At 38.1% G+C, this 23,463-nt stretch overlaps 1 protein-coding gene across 1 annotated transcript in view; it reads right to left on the bottom strand.

The window, feature by feature from the left end:
- Positions 1-18,923, bottom strand: part of LOC121313620 (dual 3',5'-cyclic-AMP and -GMP phosphodiesterase 11A-like) — a 43,803-nt gene extending 24,880 nt beyond the window's left edge. The window contains exons 1-3 of the mRNA XM_041246348.1: positions 17,903-18,923; positions 11,789-11,947; positions 742-831 (exon numbers count right to left, since the gene is read on the bottom strand). Of these exons, the coding sequence (XP_041102282.1) occupies positions 742-831; positions 11,789-11,947; positions 17,903-18,661 (1,008 nt within the window). The 5' untranslated portion in view covers positions 18,662-18,923. The remainder of the gene's footprint in view (positions 1-741; positions 832-11,788; positions 11,948-17,902) is intronic.
- Between the last annotated feature and the right edge of the window lie 4,540 nt (positions 18,924-23,463).

Genomic DNA, 23,463 nt, shown 5'->3' with positions numbered 1-23,463 from the left:
TCCCCGTAGCCATCTTGTTTACAGTTACAGATGTACAGTAACAGAAACTGAGTGACCAATTACCAAAAGTAGTAAGAAGACATGTCGATTTGGATAAAGAACAATTAAATGAACCGAAGACAATGAAAAACGGGGAAAAAAATAGAAAATATACACATATACATATATATATATATATATATATATATATATATATATATATATATATATATATATATATATATATATATATTTACTATATTTTAACTGTCTTTCAGGACTGGCTGAAACAAAAAAACGAATTGTCTCAACTGTGGAAAATGCACATCTTTATAAAAAAAAGCTTTACAGAATACTAAGGGATTTCTATAGAAATGTAAAAAATGCCCATGGAGAACAATATAACTTTTCAAGCTACATTAGTCTCCAAGCTGGAATAAACTTCCAGTAAGGCCTTCAGGGTGTCTTCTCGCCTGAGTTGTCCGTATATTGGACGTATACTGACACCCTGTCTGGCCCTATTGCATACATATATAACAGGCCAAAAACGTCCTGTCCTATAAGGTTAATTTAAGAAACTTGATAGAAATAAAAAAAAAAAAAATTAAAAAAATGTTTAAGGGATTTTATCAAGTAATATGTTGGAAAGCATTCTATACCTTTCAGAATGCAAAAAGTGTATTCTATTATGTCTAATGACTTGAGTAGGTTTGCAGGAGTGATTTATAAAAGGCAGGCAATATAAATGAGCATTCCCCATACCCTGCTCCGATCGTACTCTTTGCGGGACTCTGAGAAGAGCTTCGCATTGGATATCGATATCCCACAGAACGGTAGATACATCTGCAGCACCTGAGAACAAAACAAAAACAAAATGGCAGTTCAGTATTTCACTGAACATTTGAACACTATTTGTTTGAGATAATACCGGGCAGATCTACTAGGAAGTATGGTTTCAGTTACATTACCATAGAAGCTGTGTTTACACACTTGCTCTTGTAGGAGACTAGCGCCTTGTACCTGACCTTGGATTCATGACACCCATTGAAGAGCAGAGGCACTGGCCAGCCTAGCTCTTCCCAACCAACTTTACATTCTCACATAGGAAAGAAGACACTGATTCTGTATCTCTCCCATGCTTACACAAATACAATAGTTTACCCATTTTTTTATATTCTTTACCATATCTTCTAGATAAAGGGGTATCTAAGCTTTTATTCTGCATTTTATTCCCTTGAAAATAAGGGGCATACATGCAGTACTTCACACCATTGTATTATAACTTTACTCATTTATTTATGAAAAATACATGAGGGAAAATATTTCAGTTCCAGTTGATGAGCACCACTTCTAGTGTTTGAAAATGGATGGGCCACTATATGACGTAACAGGCACATCTTGTGAATGTTATTTAGAAGGCTGTGGGAAAAAAGAGAGGAAAGAGTTCAGGTGGTAACAGTAAACTGGCCCCTAAGGGAGAAGTCAGATAAAAGAGCTGACATTTTTAAGCTGACAGTCTCACTAGGCAAGATGTAAATAGGGTGAGACATGCAGCGAGTCATGTCAGGGTCCATCAAACATATCTCACTTGAAGCCTGACTCCAATTAACTAGGAGATAGGGGATCTCAAAGCCTGGATCAAAGCATTTGAAGCAGAGTAGAAAGATCAAATCAGTTCTCTAAAGAATTCCAGAACTTTGTGGAGGGAAAAAGGCAGCCTGGCTATTCAGCTTGTATCTTCAGGGCATTTTTAAATGACTTCTTCATGCAACAAAGTAATAAACTCCACTGGGGCCTCTCCTTTTGCTTTCATCATTCGAATCTTCTAAAGCTGATATTAAATTTAAAATACATCACACCGAAGATCCAACGCAGACTTTGCTAATCGTACCATATAATCAATAAAACTGCAATCTGACAAAAAGGGGATTTGGCTGGAAAGTTTTACCATTCGATTTAAGGCCTGCATATAGAAATTTCTGTATATAACTTCAATTGTTCGCAACAAAATAATCTTAGAACAGTATGAATCTAAGATTAATACAGATTTTGCTGCTACAGTCAATGAGTTCTTTCCAAACTTTTTTTTTAATTACAGATTAATAATGGAAGTACATATTAAGCTGTCACAGTTAGATATTAGAGCTTGTTTAAAACATGTAGTTCAGTGCGTTTCATTTTCAAGGCTCTCTGACCTTTATAGAATGTCTGCGCTCCTTTGGCACTTCGTCACCCCACACTAATTGTTAACATGTGTATCCAGGTAAACTGCCAAGGGACTCTGACACACTGCTGCAGCTGTACAGCACATGAACACTAGGGGGTGTTATCTCCCACAAGTCAGAGGTCATGCAAAGTTGCCGATCTCCACTGGGGATTCCACAGGGAGCACTGCATTGTCTCCGGCACTCCCATCAGCAATCAAAATTAGGGGACACATAATTTTTTTGCCCACTCCCCATCATCACTTAGAATCACTTTATTAGAATAACCATACTGGTTTATTTTACAGAAAATATGGCTTGCAGGAGGTTAATAAAACAAAAAAAGTTAAACAAAAAAAAAAAAAAAGAGATCTCTGTACGTTGTTATATGTGCTGGCTTTTTCTAAGAACTACTTTTACCAGCGATTGCCCACAGCAGTACAACCCCTTCATGTTGCTGCATCTCTGAGTTCTCCCCAGCTAGAAAGCCTTTAGGATGGAGGAGCTGCAGAGTCACTGCCTGACAACAGCCTTGGACCTGGAGCTGCAACGAGCTAGTAACTATGATTAGATACTCCCGCTGCATAATGCCCTTGGGCTTAACAAACAAATAGATGTTCCAGAATTCCTCTCTACGCCTTGGAGATCTGCAGCACCATTACAAACGCAGAACCCTAATCCATTGCACTTTTCAGTGTGGCACCTAACAATGTTCCCCTATCTAGGCTGTTGTCAGACACCATGACCTTTGCAGATGCCTGATTTTGTTTGGATGGAAGCAAGCTGCCCCGTCCTCTTGTGCTCATTGGATCAGGGACCTTATGCATTCCGCTAAATTAGAAAAAATCAAGTTCATACTAAGGGGAACTACTGGAATATTGTATATAGCATGGCAACCCTTTTCTTCCCATGCTGACAAACTCACTGTCCTGTCTACTGTAATTTACCTTTAAAGAAACCAAGGCTGATACTCCCTCTTTCTCCCTCTTTCTGTCTTCAATTATAATCAGTGCAACAATTAGTTGTTTGTCATTGTCTAACTTGTTAATTTGTAAAAACCAATAAACAAAATTAATGCAGAACCATTCCCAGCTTGATACCTTTACAATGTTACTCTAGATAAAAAGAATGAGGAAACAGCTGGATTTGATTTGCTGAACTATAAAAAAAGTAATGACGTTTTTATGTTATTTAATTTTGGCAACTGTATCAACAATCCTTTCATGAACCCTAAAAGTCATTTTTGTGATACTTAATCATGTCAATTATAACCCCTCTAAATCTTTAATCAAATTTAAAAACATAGTATATGGTTACAGTATACAGCTTAAAACACCTGCACATTTTTGTTTTTTAAACAACTTACTCTATATGAATGTTAATGGCATAAAGACAAAACGTGTTACCCAAATCTTTCGTAAGTTGTTCTAAATGAAAGTATGAAGTCAATGTTATATATTTTCTGCCACCTTGTGGCTACTTTCTGAAATTGCATGCCTCATTTGTTTTCAAGTAATTTGGGAGTTTCTTGCCATCCAAAATCCTAACTACGGCTGCCAGTCCCAGGGCGGCGCTAGCCACCTCTGGGCACTAGGTTGAAGTTTTTTTTTTGTTTTGTTTGTTTGTTTTTGATTTTTTAAATACACTAACTGCACCAAATCGATAAATGCGCAGGTACTGTTTTGGCATTCGGCACCCCCGAAGTTGATATTACACCATAATATTCATAATATTGATGACTTAACACGGTCCACGGTTCCAACGCCTACAACAAAATCATTGCACGCCGATGGAAGGTGCACTGCCTTGCATTTCTACGAGTCTGAAAACAAGATAACATAGGTTGGAGCACTCTGAGTCTGAGAGTCTTTAAGTTAAATAAATAATGCTAAGGGGGTTACATGTTGTTTTGGTAAACGTATTTAAAAACTTGAAATTAATATATAAAAAAAAGAACTAATAATAATAATTTTAAAAAAAAAAGTTTATTATTACTATCTGTATTTCATTTGTTCCACGAGTTCCCATTTTCTTCTGCTAATGTCGGAATCTATAGGGTTAAATGCTGCGAACGAGGAGGACGCTATGAAACGCACTTATTCAACTGTGTAGTCATGTAACAACATTTTAAAAGTCATCGGGAAATACCTAATATAAAAAAGAAAAGCAACCATAGCATCTAATTCAGTCTGTACGTTCTTTTTTCTCCTTTGTGTATTAACTGGTTATATTTGATAAAGTAAATGGCTAGGAGTAACGTACATACAAACATAAATAACCAAGGAAGTTAACAGCAAAAGTATTTGTCAGTGGGCTACTTGAATCGTATTTGCAGTACTGTACAATTAAACCCACATTACCGTGCAATGTATTACAACTATTAATTTAAAAATATGATTTACATTTTTTGTTTTGTTTTATATATTGACATGCAGCACACCATAGGTTTTGAAATATGCAACAAAAGGTGTATTTTTATATTAAATCATGCACATACAGTATATTTGTTTTGTGATTTAAACTTATAGGGCTGGTTTCACAGAACGTTAACATTAAGTAGTCCAAGATTACTGCTTATCAGTGTCTCTAAAACCTTCATTATTGTATTTAAGTTATTAGGTGTGTTAAGATCACCACATATGATCTTATATTTTCATGCAACCTTCTGAATAATACAGTTTCAGTTTTATGTGTGCTGTATGAATTGTGTTAATCAGATATGTGTGTCTCTGGGTGCTTATATGTGTACAGTATAAGTATGACAAAATAATAACTCTTTAAAAAAAATATTTTTAAAGGCTGATTAATGAAACCTAATCGCTTTATTTCAATATTTTAAAGTTTATAGAAGTTGATACACAGTATGATTTCTACTTCACTGACCAAATCAGGTTTTAAATCACTTTTACTAGACTTCCCTAGTCTAGCAGTGGCCAAGGCAGAAGGACAGCAAGTTGAAGGGAGTGTGTGTGAAGGAGAAAGCAGTGAAGGCCAGTCAGCACCACACAATCTAACAGCCACATTAGACACAGATCCTGGAACGTTGGCAGCAAAAATTGATGACAAGACAAGAGTAAACCTGGTTAGGCAGGGACCACATCAAGTAGAAAATTTCAGTTTTCCAGTTGATTCCTCCCAGTACGATCATCGTTTTACACCTGAGAACTATTACAAAAAGATGCCTAATGGAAAAAGAGTATGTCACACTGTGCTATATTCTGTTTTTGTTGCAGGTTGTTTAGTAACTCAGAGCATCATTTGACTTCAGCACAGTTTAGAGCATGGTGTGACATGGCAAAACACTTGAAATATCATGAGACATCTTTGGACCACATGAAAAGCATGCAAAAGTGGAAGGAGCTTGAAATCAAATACCAGAAGACCATTGATCAAGAAGAGCAAGCCCAATTACAGAATGAACAACAGTACTGGTGTAAAGTTTTAGAACATCTGCTTGCTGTTGTTCAGTTCTTGGCCCAGCGTTGCATGGCATTTCGTGGTACACATGAAAAATGGTATGAACATGATAATGGCAACTTTCTAGCTCAGGTTGAGCTTCTAGTGAAGTTTGACCCTTGCATGTACGCCAGATCAGAAACAAAGAACTGCACTGTCACAACCTTGGAAAGGACGTTCAAAATGATACAGCTGATGAGGAGCAAGGTGGTTGAGGAACTTATCAACAGGATCAAGATGGCCAAGTACTATGCAGTCATTTTAGACTGTACTCCTGACATAAACCATCTTGAAATGATGTCAACTGTTTTCTGCAGTGTCCATATTGAGGATGGCAGTGTGAGCATCGAGGAATATTTTCTTGGTTTTCTTAATGCAGAAGTGACAACTGGCTTGGGTCTAACTGAAGCACTTCCTAGTTTCTTGAGACGAAAAGGAATCCCCCTGGTTCCAAGGTGTTGGTGTTATTCATTTCTACTTTCCTGTGATGCGCAAATCCTAGTTTAATGACAAGATATTTTAACAGTAAGAGTCTGTGTTGTGTTGACTGACAGCTAGCGACAAATCTAGCAACTTTTACTGCTTACAGCAGTGATTTTATGAAGTTGCCAAATTTTATCATAAACAACAGTCACAAGCATCTCAATACACCACACTTCTCCTGTCTTGAAGTAGTACAGTGGTGGTGTTCTTGTAGCGCAGATTTCTGCAGTTCTCCACAGATCTGCAGTTCTAGACAGAATTGCGGAGATGCGTGTTCTTAGAGAGCTGCTGCGTGACATCACTCAACTCCACCTGCAGAAATTTGTGCTGATCCTGCACTGCGCAGCTTTGAAAAGTTGCTGCAAACACTGGTTGTGGCTCTGAACCAAAGAGATCACGAGTAACCTACTAATCGTAATGAGAGAGAAAGGACTGTCTGTTCAATTTATCTGTTCAACTCCACCAAGCAGGGGAGTTTATCCACTTTATTATTTACCACCACATCACTGTTTGGGACAACCCATGAATTTCAGTATGATCGATTTCTCTCATTATTATAAAAATGATTGATTCTTTCAGAATGAATGTAAAAGCAAGTAGTAATTGTGACACTAAAATAATTAAATGTTTTAAAATTAGGCACGCTGCACGAACATTTACTATCTGACCAAGTTCTGTCAGTAGGATTTCAAAGAAAATGGAGCAGTAACACAAGTATGACGTTTTCCTATTGTAGGTAACTCGGGCTGCAGTACTGACTACGCCACCCCTTGGTTTAACCAGGAGCAAAGAGGCGCTCCAAATACCCAAGTTATTTAAATTAAAGAAAGACCTTTGGTTCCCCACTCAACCAGAGACAAAAATGTTATTAAATGTTCAAAATAGTGGTGGCTGCAAGCAATGAAAATGTAAGACAACCAATTTCTTGTGGTCCACAGCCATCCCTATAATAAAACAAATAAGTTAGGCAGAGAGAACTGAGGAAAGAGACATCCAAAGTACAGTCCCCTTACCCTTGCCCATCCAATCCACCAGGTCACCCCAGACCAAACCACATAAGAACATAAAAAAGTTTACAAACGAGAGGAGGCCATTCAGTCCATCATGCTTGTTTGGTCGTTAGTAGCTCATTGATCCCAGAATCTCATCAAGCAGCTTCTTGAAGGATCCCAGTGTGTCAGCTTCAACAACATTACTGGGGAGTTCGTTCCAGACTCCCACAATTCTCTGTGCAAAAAAGTGCCTCCTATTTTCTTGTTTCTTTTTTCAGGTTGAAAAGTCCCTTGGGTCGACATTGTCGATGCCTTGTACAATTTTGAAAGCTTAAATCAGATCGCCATGTAGTCTTCTTTGTTCAAGACTGAACAATTTCAATTATTTTAGCCTGTCTGCATATGACATGCCTTTTAAACTGGTTAATTCTGGTCGCTCTTTGCACTCTTTCTAGAGCAGCAATATAATTTTTGTAGCGAGGTGACCAAAACTGAACACAATATTCTAGATAAATTCAACACTTTTCATTACATATCTGAGCATCTTGTTGGCCTTTTGTAGCTTCCCTACATTGTGTAGAATTTAGATGAAGACATTTCTGAGTCAAAATAAACACCTAGATCTTTTTCATAGGTTTCTTCTTCAATTTCAGTATCTCCCATATGCAGGGTTCGACATTAACCATGGCCCAGTGGCCCCGGGCCGGTAGAGAGCACAGTTTGGCCAGTAGTTATGAAGCACCACAGGCCCGACTGGGCCGGTTACATTTAATTAGTATTATATATATATATATATATATATATATATAGAGAGAGAGAGAGAGAGAGAGAGAGAGAGAGAGAGAGAGAGAGAGAGAGAGAGAGAGAGAGAGATCATATGGCTTCCGTTTCATGAATCCAGGAAAACGGGCTAGTGTGTCAAAAAGCTGAAAATTAAATTTACAAACCTTTTTTTTTTTTAAAACATAATTACGAACTAATCCTAACTTTCCGGCCACGTTGTACAGTGAGAGACTACATACCAAAGTGCTGAGTTGGTACTCGTTCCTGAGGAAAATCTTTTACAAATCAGGTTTTCTACAACAAAGTAACCAATAAGCCAAAAGGAAAGCTCTGAAATCAATAAATCATAAAGAATGTAATTATGAAAAAAAATGAAGACGAACATTTAGAGTGGAGGCTTCATTATGACAGAGGGAAAAAAAAGTAACGTTTTGTCAGTTTCCCAGATTTACAGATAAAACAGCAGCCTTATTTGTTGTGAATTCAATATTTCGTTTAGATCATATCCAGTCTCGGAGTAAGATGTCCCGATGGATACCCAGATACATGATCGAATTGTCTTTAACTTTTTGATTTGGGATCCGATGTGTTCAGGTCAAAAATGCCGTTCAGAATCTTTCCAGGACTCGCTGGTATCACTCAGCAAAATTGGAGCTGACTTGGGAGAGGCTACACAAGCGACAACACTCTATATGGGATTGCTATTATTTTGTACTATGAATATTGTTTTAATAGTGTTTATTATTGGCATTAGGGGTGGGAATTTCAAATAGTTTCCTATTTGAATACCCAGGGTGCAACCTTTTTGTGTATTCGATCACCCAAACTCTGGTCCCTTACGCTACCAAAGGCAAATGTGTGTGTACAAGCAGACAGCATAACAGTGTAAGCTGGTAAAGTTTAGCCAGGTTCACAAAGTGTTCAAACAATGTCAGTTATATTTGTTATATTTATGTCCGTTATATTTGTTAAATTACCTTTCTAATTTCAGTGTTTGGATTACCATACTTTTTAGCATTGCTATATACATTTTTAATGGCTGAAGTAACATATATTGTAAGTCTTATTTTAGCCACTTTCTTTTGAGACGTGGGCTCTCTTTGGTTACCATACACAGTTAGAAACATACTGAAAATAAAAACCATTGTGAAAAAATATATAAATATATTGGGCCAGATAAAATTGCATCCAGGCCAGTAAAAACACTATCTCAGTGGCCCGAGGGGCCAGTAGTTAAAAATGTAAATGCAGAGCCCTGATATGGTATTTATAATGCACACTTTTATTGCCTGCGTGCAGTTCTTTTACATATTTCTATATTAAATGGAATTTGCCATGTGTCTGCCCAGTTCTCAATGCTGTCTAGATCATTTTGAAGGACATTTGCAGCTGCAACGGTGTTTGCCACTCCTATTTTTATGTTGTCTGCAAATTTAACAAGTTTGCTTATTCTACAAGAACTAATGTAGATTAGGAGTAGCAGAGCACTTAGTACTGATCTCTGTGGTACTCCACTGGTTACCTCGTTCCATTTTGAGGCTTCTTCTCTAATCAGTACTTTGTTTTCTACAGGTTAACCACTCCTTAATTCATGTGCATGCATTTCCTTGAATCCCTATTGTGTTCAGTTTGAGAATTAATCCTTTATGCAGGACTTTGTCAAAAGATTTCTGGAAATCTAAATAAACCATGTCATATGCTTTGCAATTATCTATTGTCATTGTTGCATCCGCAAAAAAATCAAGCAGGTTAGTTAGACACGATCTCCCTTTCCTAAAACCATGCTAACTGCCTCCAAGCATACTGTTAATACCACTGTGAACTTGTGTAATTAAATAAAAGAAAAGACAATGAATACACATAGAAAAGTGCGCAGTGAAAAGAAACCAAACAAAACAAAACCGTGTAATATATATTAACACACCTTGCAACCAAATAACCAACTTGCTTGCCTCTCGTGATCCAGAGAGAGAGAAATCGGAAATACAAAAACTAAGGAAAGCAAACATATCATAAAATTGTAATTCAACCACAGTAAGAGAAACAGCGGCTGGCTGACGTCCTCATTCTTGGAATCCACGATATCTTATTTTTCCTCCTTAACGCCTGGATCAACATGCCTAACGGGTGGAGAACTGTTCACACAACCGTCCAGCAGTACACACAGCAGGGCAGCAACACGAAAACAGACAGCATCTCTCCACTGCTCGTGTGGCACACGTTTCAATAGGAGTGGGTAATTAGTATCAGTTGGTTGCACAAGAAAACAAGACTTTTTTTAGGCCTGATGTTTGATATCTGCCAGTAATTATTACAGTGAGTTGACGGCTTTCAAACAGACAGTTAGCAAATGGCTGAAGAAAAGGCATTGCTGAACCTCAGCAAAGACTCGAAGGATGTTTTACTCACTTTTCATAACAGTGTTTTTTATCCCCCAGTCTTTCATCCAGTCCTTGCTTATGTAACGGGCAGTGTTGTGCGATTACACAGCCGTTACACATTCTGACTCCTCAGTAAGATAAGCTTTAAAGCTCTGTAACCATGAATGCAGAGGAACCGTCTCTTCCTCACAGAACTAAAATATTCTTAAATATTCTTATAGTGTGTCTAACTTTAAATCTAAACATGATACTTAAAACTGACTCAAGACAACGGCATGTAACCAATCATACAAATAATGATGATGATAATAATAATAATAATAATAATAATAATAATAATGATGCAATTATACCATATAGCTTATTAACTGTCAATCTGTCTTCTACAATTAAATATTAGCAATATTAATTTTTAATAAAGTATTGATGTTGTAAATTAGTATTGTCTGTGTAGTGCAGACTCATCTAATTCAGTATTTAATACCTGTGTTCACAGATTGTATGTGAGCCTCAGTCCAGTGACCTAGTTCAGTATTACAAATGAATAAGGTTTCCCAGCATTGCCACGGGGCAGTGACTTGTATTAGATGACATTGAATACGCTTCTAAAATTCCCAATTATTTTCAACAAAGTATACACCAAAATATGATCCTTACAAAGAAGCTAAGTCAATCCTTTAGCATTCTTCTCTGCGATTTAAATATTTCACAGTGCAATGAATTACTGAACTTTGCTATGCTTTTACAATGGTACAGTATACAACAGTAAATGTTTGATCAGTCTGGAAACTTAGTATTAACTTAGCGTAATATCTGATTCTGGAGATCTACGTGGTGTCTGTCAATCCGTCCATCTGCATGTCACATTTACACACATATCTGGAGAATATCTCAACAAATTGGGATTAAACATTTAATTCCTAATTGTTTTTTTATACTACACTGTACATAGTGTTGCTTATGTCTTTGTATGTGATTATGTCACCTACCAGCCCTGCTGCTGCCTTCCCCCGTACACGCTATACTTTCTCCTGCCAACCTCAAGTCCGCCCTAGACTTGCTCACCAGGCTACAATCCGATGAGTGCATGATGGGATACCTGCGTCCACTTCTGACACCAGTGTATTATTCTCGGTTCCCGCAGCCAGGCACATTACACAGGGCGAGGTAATCCACACACAGGCAGAGGGCACGTGCGAACCCGGGACCTCTCGCACTAAAGCGCCGATAAGGCTGTACAGAAGAGCCGGCTCCTTTGCAAGGAGAGCATATCGGGCTTATGTCTTTGTGTGTCATAATGTCACCTACCAGCCCTGCTGCTGCCTTCCCCTGTGCACGCTACACTATGAGCAGACAATGAGACATTTTATCTAAAGTAACACCATTTTCTTTTAATCTAATTTACTAGTCAGATATAAAGGTATTGTTTTTAGATTGCTTTTCCTGCATGAGTACAGATTTGAAAGCAAGGACAACGAGATGACAGCGAGAACGAGAAAACAATTCTTACTTTTTCATCATCTTCAGTAAAAGGAGCTCCATTTGGGTTCTTGTTGATTGCCTGCACCACTCCAGTTACTTCTCCATCACTATTGCGGATGGTCATGCAGAGAATCGACTTGGTTTTATACACTGTCAGCTTATCAATCTCGTCACTGAATCGATGGTCCTGAAAGATAGGAAGCACATTAAACACCCAGTTGTTTTTTTTTTATTTTATTATTACAGTATAAAAAGTGAAGTGTAAAGCTCTTTTTTAAATTAGTTCTGGGATGACATCCGTTTTCATGTTTGGGATTATAATGTTAATACATTTATAAAAAATAAAAAAAAGAGTGAAACACTGACCTGGTCATTTTTGCCACATGGTGCTTGTTCGAGAATTTGCATATTTGTCCTTACGATTGTTTAAATTAAAAAAATATGTATTAGCCTGCTTTATATCTTGATTGCTGTGGAGGCATAAATGGTGATATAAAGCGGGTGATGATATAAACCAGGTTTCACGTTTGCCTATGACAGCACATCATTGATAAATTCTTTTAAAAATCTATCCTTTCCCATGAGAAGTGGCTAGGAGTGTCATTAATGATACTGAAAACAGGTCTGCAATTGGTAGGGAAATCGACCTGTGTTTTATGCACACTAATTGAGATCAAACCCAACCTTTTCTTTCTTTTTGTCTTGATAAACACAACCTTGCTCCAAATAAATAACAAAAACAAAAACAAAAATATAAACGCAACATGCAAAAATTTCAAAGATTTTACCGAGTTACAGTTCATATAAGGAAATCAGTCAATTGAAATAAATTCATTAGGCCCTAATCTATGGATTTCACATGACTGGGAATACAGATATGCATCTGTTGGTCACAGATACCTTAAAAAAAAAGGTAGGGGCGTGGATCATAAAACCAGTCAGTATCTGGTGTGACCACCATTTGCCTCATGCAGCACAACACATCTCCTTCGCATAGAGTTGATCAGGCTGTTGATTGTCGCCTGTGGAATGTTGTCCCACTCCTCTTCAATGGCTGTGCGAATTTGCTGGATATTGTCGGGAACTGGAACACGCATCCCAAACATGCTCAATGGGTGACATGTCTGGTGAGTATGCAGGCCATGGAAGAACTGGGACATTTTCAGCTTCCAGGAATTGTGTACAGATCCTTGCGACATGGGGCCGTGCATTATCATGCTGAAACATGAGGTGATGGCAGCGGATGAATGGCACGACAATGGGCCTCAGGATGTCGTCACGGTATCTCTGTGCATTCAAATTGCCATAGATAAAATGCAATTGTGTTTGTTGTCTGTAGCTTATGCCTACCCATACCATAACCCCACTGCCACCATGGGGCACTCTGTAAACAACGTTGACATCAGAAAACCGCTCGCCCATACAACGCCATACACGCTGTCTGCTCTCTGCCCGGTACAGTTGAAACCGCGATTCATTCACGAAGAGCACACTTCTCCAGCGTGCCAGTGGCCATCGACAGTGAGCACTGAAGTGGGTTACGACGCCGAACTGCAGTCAGGTCAAGACCCTGGTGAGGACGACGAGCATGCAGATGAGCTTCCCTGAGACGGTTTCTGACTGTTTGTGCAGAAATTCTTTGGTTGTGCAAACCCTCAGTTTCATCATCTGTCCAAGTGGCTGGTCTCAGATGATCCCGCAGGTGAAGAAGCCGGATGTGGAAGTCCTGGGCTGGCATGGTTAAACGTGGTTTGCGGTTGTGAGGCTGGTTGTTCGTACTGCCAAATTCTCTAAAATGATGTTGGAGGTGGCTTATTGTAGAGAAATGAGCATTTAATTCTCTGGCAACAGCTCTGGTGGACATTCCTGCAGTCAGCATGCCAACTGCACGCTCCCTCAAAACTTGAGACATCTGTGGCATTGTGTTGTGTGACAAAACTGAGAGAGTGGCCTTTTATTGTCCCCAGCACAAGGTGCACCTGTGTAATGATCATGCTGTTTAATCAGCTTCTTGATATTCCACACCTGTCAGGTGGATGGATTATCTTTCACTAACAGGGATGTAAACAAATTTTGTGCAAAATTTGAGAGAAATAAGCTTTTTGTGCGTATGAAATTTCTGGGATTTTTTATTTCAGCTCATGAAACATGGGACCAATACTTTACATGTTGCATTTATATTTTTGTTCAGTGTAGATGTAGCACAGAAAGTTTCATATATAGCATTTCCTATAGCCCTAGTTCTATACAGCATATATTATAACATACATTACAATCACAGTTTATAGGAGTTAGTTTGCTGTGGCATCACATTTGTCACTTTTGCCAAGAATTATAAAGTGCCATAACTCAGCTATAGTAACAGCTTCAATGCAACACACAACTGTTACCAACAGATGAAGCTTCTTCAGTCTCAGCTATTATCAAGGGAACAGGGCAGAATCCCTTAATGATTATCATGCCAGAAAGGTTAAACATTGGCTGCTGTCACACACTTATTCTTTGAGCTCCTCAGATCTGGGTCTTATTGTGAATTGAATCTTATCCATCGACTGACTTCATCCTGTCAACCCTGCCTCCTTTGGGGGAAAAAAAATGTTAAGTCTGCATATTATACGCCTTCTCATACTTTTACATTTAGCTTAAAGTGGTTTGAAATGGCGAGAGCACAATGCATAACAGAGTCCTCTTTCTAAACCAACTCGAATTTTATTAGCTGCATCTTGTCTTGTGTATTGTGCCTTGTGATATTCTCACGAAAACATTTTATTTGTTTGCTTAACCTGCAATTCCTATTTGCGGCTGATCTGGAATTGATGCAGTTTTGACATATTTATGCTGAATTATTGTGTGAAAGCACCTTTACCATACATCATTAGGTGTAATTATGAATATATTACCTAATGTAGGATAATAAACTCATAATAGTCTTGCACTTAATTCTGGGCTTCTTAACTACCCACTATAAAGTTAATGACTTAAATGACTTTAATGAATTGGTCCAAAAGAAGCAGACTGGCTTCTATTAAATAAATAGTTCCTTCCCTGTAGCTTGATGAACTGCTCCCAACAGTATCCCTATAGACTCAAAGCATCCCTGTTTTTAACCTTGCCATTAATCACAAGAATACATATAGACAATAGTATACCTAGCTCTAAGAACAACTAAGAATTCTGACACCATACTGTCACAAGTGGGTGACGTCAGACCAGAAACACGAACCGACTCAGAACACAGGTTTTGGAATGATGAAGGAGCTGATGCGCAGTTTAATATTTAAAGAGACAGAAAATAAAAGGTTTGTAACAAAACAGCACACGGCACATGAGGCCAAAATAAATAGACAAACAAAATAGACTAACACTTAAACAAACAGTGCACTAACAGACAAACACGGTGAGTCAAAACAATGGTTAGTGAAAACATGCGGTTTTTATGCAGCTGTACTGAGACTAGATTGCTAATCAGTCATTCAATTGGAGTTGCAGTACAACTGCATGTGAATTAATAAAGTGCAATTCCCCGTGCTCACATATTACATTTTACTTCTCGTAGGCAATCCTTGTGCCTAAATACAAATATACATTTTAAACACTCGTGTTACACAGACCCGTTTATATCCCGTGTACCAATGACTATACACCAACATTAACACACTACACGTAACATATACACAAATAAATAGCCCAGGGGTGGGGCACTGCCACACATACCCATATGGACTGTCTGCAGTGTTAAACAAAGACAAACAAACCACAACATTTATATATAATTCATCAATAACATGTATACAGTATGCAGGGTTTTATTATAAAAAAAGATGAGAAAGCTTGAGGCTCCTGCTCTGAACACAGCCTCCACAGCACAGTGCAGCAAATCATGAGAGCAGGAGCCGTCACTACTCATAACTTCACAGCAGAGCTGGAACTGATAATAAGGTTTTCAAAGAAAGAGCCCAGAAGGCTCAGGAAAGAAGACACCCCTCACTCAACTAAATTAGCTTCAACCCGGTTTCCTTTTTTATCATTATAGTACTGTTGTGTTTCCTTCAGTACCAGGTTCATTAGCAATATATATATGTATTTATTTATTTGGCAGTCACAGTACTGCATACTGATTTCTAAGCAACTGGGACCTTCCATTTACCGGTAAGTATCTCTAAACTGCTACAACACATTGCTATAGAAACCTTTTGTAATTTTTACCCAGAATTAGTTTCTCAGTGCCTAATTGCAAAGCATGCACAACTCCTGAAATTGAAATTAAGTGAGAAGTTAATGTAAATCCAAAAACATTCCAAATATGAAGCATCAAAGTATGGAATCTCTAATGGTTCTATTTAAATGTCCCCATCTCATTTTATACTCATTAATGATCATAATCATAATCGATTCACTTTCAAGCAATATCATGATATTTGAGACCTGAAGACTGATGCCAATGAATTGCTATCCAGTTGACTCTATACAGGCATTTATTGATGAAACAAAATGTGGTTTATGTGTCCTTCATGTTTTTGAAATGCTATACCTTTTCATAGGATATGGAATTGAATAATCTATCCTCTATTCACACTTTGAGTGGCAAACACAGTTTGGACTATTTCAACCCCTTCTTTGTACTTGAGCTGCAACCTTGGAGTGTGTCGATCAGTGCTCCAAAGGCGCTGACCTACTTTTACAATCTAATAATTGCAATATTAGTATGTGTGCAATTCAGAGATGCCCTAGGGCAAGCACTGCAATGAATTCCACACTTACCAAGATCAAGTGTTTTATTAAAGACTGCATATTTCACTAAGAATTTAGTACTGTCATTAAATAAATAATCATAAATCCTGAATCCTGGGAAACACTGAGTATGTGTAAGTGATCCAACTAAATAAAAAGAGAGAGTGGAAAAGCATTTGCAAAGCTATAATGGTTGGATTGACTAATGAAAGATGTGTGTGTAACAGGCAAATTGAAAACATGTATTGCTGTGCATTATGCAAGAACAAAACGATATATTCACTACAGAGGGTTGAGAGTTCACTGTTCAGATGACACTTGCAACTTACTAACAAGCTAAGAACCCATACAAATTGGGTCTCTTTTTCACTAATAAGAGTTACTGCATTCCATGACATAAAATGTTGTACCTAGCTCTGAAGGAAGCCTGTGGTATGTTTTAATGATGTGGGCTTGTAAGAGGTGGAATGCAGCGAACAAATCTTTAACTGGTTTCAATAGCTGGACTTGGAATAAGCATTGATGGGCTGAATGGACTGGCCTCCAGTCTTTCATTACTGTTCTTATGTTCTTAAAAAACTCACTTAGGAATAGCACTGCTGTGAATGTAAATAAGAGCTGTTGGGTAATTACAGAGCCATATTGAACAGCTGCAGTCCTTACCAAACCTTTGCAGTTTATGGTTATTAGTGTGCAATACTTAATAGGGACAAGATGTGAAAGTGTTTTTTGATTGATAATAATAATAATAATAATAAATAATAATAATAATAATAATAATAATATACCTGTAAATGATCTGTTAATTAATTATGTATTGATAGATAATGGGTTCAGGAGTTTGGAATACCAAAGTTATCATAGTGTGACAAACATGTATTTGTATATATTGTACAGCACCCCAGAGATGTAACTCTTTTGTCAGAGCACATAAAATAAAGTTGTTTTATTAGGTTACTTAATTGTAATATATTTTATTATATTTGGTAATGTTATCATAGGTGACAAAAAACTGGGGGAAAAACATGTAGAGGTAATGGGCAGGGGTTCTTAGATCTGCCACTGTGTAGCTCATTGAAAACATGTCCAGGTAATGGGCAGGGGTTCTTAGATCTGCTACTGTGTAGATCATTAAAAGGCACCTTGTAATATCAACATACAATGAAGGTATTTTATAAGTAGCATTAATGATATTGCTTTTGAAATCATTTTTGTATTCATTATGTCTAAAGAATGTTGTACCTGGATTGTGTATGCATGAAAACATAAATATAATAATAATAATAATAATAATAATAATAATAATAATAATAATAATAATAATAATAATAATAATAATAATAATAAATGATAGTGGACCAGGTATATAGTATATGCATCATTTTCTAGGGGCAAGGGTACTGCAACTCACCTCATAAGCATTCGGGATGTTAACTGTCTCACCATGCTCTGCCACATATCCAATAATCCCCTTACCCCAGGGAACCTGCACTTCTTTGGCATTCTCCATACTGGAAGAGGGGAGCACTATGGTGCCAGAATGGACATCAAAAAACTTGGACACCAGTGTTCTCTTGTGTGGAGGACCCTCCACCATGAACAGGGAACACCTGTCTGCGTCAACCATAATGCACACGTTAATAAGAATCTTATAGCTGAGGCTGGTCATGTCCAGGTCATTAGAAATGTCTTTGACCAGCTCCAGGAAAAATTCCCTTTCATTGGACTCCTTGAGTCGGTATTTGATATCGATGGCGCTGGAAGTATACTGGGGCAAACTGACCCGGGATTCCAGCAAAGCGCTCAGAATGTGCGCTGTTGTTGAGGGTAAGGAGCTGGCTTTCCTAAGGAGGGCTCTTCTCCTCATGCTAGACTGGGAATCATGAGTACTTAGGTTAACATGCTCATCGTAGGTCCTGTGTGCTGTCATAGCTCTGGAGCGAGCAAAATTCCTCCGCAGCTCCATGTGTGATGTTCGTCTCTGTAATCCGTCCCCCTTAGCTGTCCAGGAAGGGCTCCGTTTTTCTTCCATTGAGGCTTTGGGTGGCTGTTGTTCTTTGAGCCACTTGCTCACCACATCGCATTTTTCCTTTCTAACTAAGTACTGCTTAAAAAGATCAGGGTGACAATCCAAGAATGCCTCCACGTCTGAAAAGTTAAAGGCAGTCATGATGATAATCTTGACAAAAAACTGTATGTATAAGTCCTCTCCTTGGTCGGGTGTCGTTCGACAGATCTTAACATTTTGCGAAACTGTTTGAGTTGTGTAGAATTGCTCTTAAAACACATCTGCGAACTTTTGTCATCGAAAGGTATTGTACTGTGTAATCCCTATGCAAAAAAACAAAACAAAAAAAAAAACAGAAAGATCCTGCTGAAGTCACTCTTAAAGAAATAGAGCGCAGTACTGTCGATTCTGCAGTAAATTAACGAATCGCTGAAACAGCAAGCACTTTAACTTAAAGAATCGCAGTCAGCTGTGAGATGGGAAGGACGCTTGAGATTTCCGTATCAATGCAGGGATACACTGAAATTGAGTTTGCCTTTAGAATGCTAATGAGACAGGGGCAATGAAAGTAGAACGCATATAGCTCTGTCTTCAGACTAGTCTACTTCACTGAGCTGTCCACGAGTATCTGCTTCTTTTACAGTATACACGTGTACAGTGTATTTAATACAATCTATTTTTCAATCTGAAAGTGAATAATACAAGACAGCAATAAGAAACTAAATGCGTTGATACGGTTTAGAAACAATGTACATCTTTGTATAATGAATACCATAAACTTTGAATAATACATGCATGATTGTGAGACAGCCACTGCTATTGAAACTTAAATGATTTATTTCCAAGTATTCATAATACATTCAGTACCAGTAGGCTATTGTGTTTGATGTCTCATTTGTTCTTTTATGCATAGCCCGTTTCCAAACCATAGTCATTAGAATGTGATATTTATGTATTTGTTAACTCGACAACAAACTAAAAGAAAACCATTCAGATTTCAGTCCTGAACTCATTATGTTTGTCCTCTGTACGAAAACAGCTTGCAACCTATATGTACAAAAGAAAGTGCACGTTTTACAGATATATTTATACATATATAAATTAAATCTGTGTTAAAAACAAACCAAAAAAAAAAACTGGTTCAATACAGACACTTAAAAAGGCATCATCAAATTGTGTGTATTGGTGAGAAAGTTTTTATGTAGTTGTTTATGTGAGCACTAACTCCTGTCTCTCCTCAAGTGAATCAATTAGCTTTTGCTGCAAGTCTGTCAGCTTGTTCTGGCAGCGCTGCATACTTTGTCATCTACACCCTAGATCATGTCCCGCGCTCATGGTTATTAATAGAGCTGATTCTGGGTTGCTGTTAAATAGTTATCTAATGACGTCATGGTGGATGACGGTCAGTCAGCTAATCAGGTTATGTGAGAGAGAGCTGTCCTTGTTTAATTTCCACCGCTACTGCAGGTGATAGCTAGTTTTTCCTGTTCGTTTTTTTAGTTCAGCTACAAATTCCAAAAAGCTTGCTTTTATTTATTTTTTTATAACTACCTTAGGTAATGTAGACAAACTGGTAAGGCAAACATACCTGATTACTGATGAAACAGCAAGGGTAGAAGATTCAGCTGTGAAATGTACTGAACATTCACCTAGAAATAATCATTTAGTGTAAAATTGAACAGGTGTAGGAAGCAGCTTCAAGACTATACATGTCACTGTACCAGGTCTGTCAAGGTCTTTTCTCCAAAGCATATTTTGCACTTGTGTTAACTATAAAAAAAAGAGAGTGAATGTAAACAGAATTTGAAAATCCCCTAATCTGGAATCTGTGTGAATAAATATGGTCAACTGATGTGCCATGTGGTCCACTAGACCTATATAAACTGTGATAGAGCTGTGTGCAACTATTCTGCAACAATCACGTGAAAGCAGAATGATCTCAGTGACTTGACAGTGTAACAAGTGTTCAAAGAATGACAAGCAGATCATGACAAATCACGCCTGGCCGTCACAACACCAAAGGGACATTGTGCCTGGGACAGTCCAAAGAACAGCAACCAGACTAATCCCAGGAGTTAAAGGACTGACATAGGAAGAAAGGATGAAAGAGCTGAATCTATTTATAGCCTGGAACAAAGAAGTCATGACTGAAGTGTTTAAAATGTGAAAATGAGCTGACATAGGTAGCCCACACTATTGCTTTAAGTGCACTACAGAACAGAGGACACAGTTGGAATTTAAATGGAGCTAGACTTAGGACAGTGGGAAGGAGACACTCCTTCACAGAGTGGTGAGGGTATGGAATGGGCTACATGGTCATGTTGTTGAAGGAAACACTCCTTCACAGAGAGTGGTGAGGGTATGGAATGAGCTACATGGTCATATTGTTGAAGGAGACACTCTTTCACAGAGAGTGGTGAGGGTATAGAATGGGCGCTACTCGGCCATGTTGTTGAAGGAGAAACTCCTTCACAGAGAGTGGTGAGGGTGTGGAATGAGTTACATGGTCATGTTGTTGAAGGAGAAACTCCTTCACAGAGAGAGGTGAGGGTGTGGAATGGGCGCTACTCGACCATGTTGTTGAAGGAGACACTTTTTCAGAGAGTGGTGAGGGTGTGGAATGGGTCACATGGTCATGTTGTTGAAAGAGACACTCTTTCACAGAGAGTGGTGAGGGTATGGAATGGGTCACATGGCCATGTTGTTGAGGCAGAATCACTTGGATCCTTTAAACTCAACTTTACAAAGTTCTGAGATCAATTAACTATTAGGAATCGGACAAGCTTAGATTGGATGAATGGGCTCCTCATATACTTTCTTAAGCTATAGACATATTCAGTATATTGAGACTAGCAACAGACAATGCGTTGGAAATGACATGCTGCTACCCATGCAGCTATAAGATCATTCTGTGTAGAAACTTCAAACATGTCAATTTAGAGATACACCCATTAAACAGTTGGATATGGAATTAAAATTTCATAAAATCAAAAACAATCAGATCAAGACTTCACATTCTGGAATTATTATCCCTCTTCACCCTGGGTCTACAGTGGCTCTAGTGGGGGGTTGTATCCAGAATTCAATTCTATATGTTGTTGTGACTTCCTCTTTTATAACTGCTATTTACTATCTAAATACCACTGAAAAGCCACTTCTGTTTTTGGGAATGGGTCTTTTAGCTGAATGAGGATTTTCTCTTTTAACCTCAAGAATTATGAAATCCCCTGTCCTATTAGATTATCAAGTTATGTTTTTTTTATTGATGTTTGGTTAGCTGTTTTTATATTGTGAGTATTTTGGGTGTGTATTTGTTATAATGTTTGCTGGCTCCCAGAACACCCTTGTGAATGACACTGTGTATTTCAAGGGTTATAGCATAGAGAGCACAAGTTTGAAATAAAACTTACACTACAGATTCAAATTATTATTATTATTATTATTATTATTATTATTATTATTATTATTATTATTATTATTATTATTATTATTATTATTATTATTATTATTATATTATTATTATTATTATTATTATTATTATTATTTATTATATATTCGTTTAACCCTAATGACACCCCATTTGCAGAACGTTACGTCTTTGCTTCAGTTTACACAGTCTTTGCAATGTTCAGTTTTGGTGTCTGTGAAAGCAATGCTAGGTGGTTCTAAAAATAAGCAATAATATTTAAAAAAAAAAAAAAAAAAAAAAAAAGCTTGCCGTGCATATCGTTAATTACTATTGATCTTTCATCACCTGTTCCTTGTCAGTGGAGGACATCAAATGTCACAAATAATTGGTAAACAGCAGAGTTTGAAAATGTCTCAATTCTGCTGTCCAGGATAAATTACTAGCACGGTTATTTGCCTTATTGACAAAAGAGTAAAGACATTTGACCTGCACTAAATACAGTCCTGCTTTTAAATACTGAAAAGGCTGCTCAGCCAGGTGTTTACAAACGCTGAGATCAGAGGAATGTTAAAACAACTCCTGGCAGTTGGGGATGTGCTTATAAATGAGTGTGAATCTGGCCTGTCACACAGGAAGTAATAAGCTACCAGAAGGCAGCTGTTTAAACTTCAAAAGAAATTCAGTATAGAATCATTGCTATCCCATTAAAAATAATAATTCATTATGTTAAATAATATAAAGCAAGGTATTATGGTATTATTAGTAGTAGTAGTAGTCCTATTTAAATGATCGTAGGACTACTCCAGCTGACAGCTGGAGAAAAAATACAAATTAGCATCCTCAAAAAGAGGATGCTAAAAAGATGACAGTTTAACTAATTTTAAATGAAAAAAAAACAGATTAAAAGTCTGTAAATTAAATTGTCAAGGGGGTGGTACAGAGCACGCCACCAAGAGCCCACTATCTGACAAAGGCCGTCATGTCAGACTTAACCTCTAACTTAACCCTGGAACAGACAAGGACCCATATCCAAAGAAACCAGTCCTGGTGATCTTGCTTTTCCTGGTCTTGTACATTGTCAGTTTAGCAAGAGCCGGGAGCAGATTCACCGGGAGGTCTCTCTTCTTGGTGGAGCCACAAACAGGGTGGCTGAAAATGAACAGGGTTGGGGAAAAATGCAGCCAGAACTGCAGCAGAAGATTCCTCAGCAGAAGGAAATATGGCTGGCATGCAAAAAATAAATATGGAATACCGACTCCATGCTGCACCCTCCATCCTAGGTCCCCAGCTCCTCTTAGGACCTGTGTGGAGTACAGGGCATCCCACATCCCCTCAGTCCTTGGAGGGAGGGGATCTTCCTCTCCCTCACTGGGCCAGACTCCGCAATCACTGTGGAGCCCGGGACCGCCTCAGGCGATGTTGCCATTTCCCTCTCAGCGACAGCATCAGGGCCGGGACCCTCGTCACCGTCAGAGGGGGAAGCCTGAGGCAGTTGTTCTTCCGGAGCTCCTCTTGCGTCCCCTCAGCGGTGGGTCAGGGGCCAGTTTCCTGGTCC

The sequence above is a fragment of the Polyodon spathula genome, chromosome 3, assembly GCF_017654505.1.
Source record: "Polyodon spathula isolate WHYD16114869_AA chromosome 3, ASM1765450v1, whole genome shotgun sequence".
Taxonomy (NCBI): Eukaryota; Metazoa; Chordata; class Actinopteri; order Acipenseriformes; family Polyodontidae; genus Polyodon; species Polyodon spathula.
The sequence above is the reverse complement of the archived record's forward strand: the minus strand, read 5'-3'. Positions and strand labels throughout refer to the sequence as shown.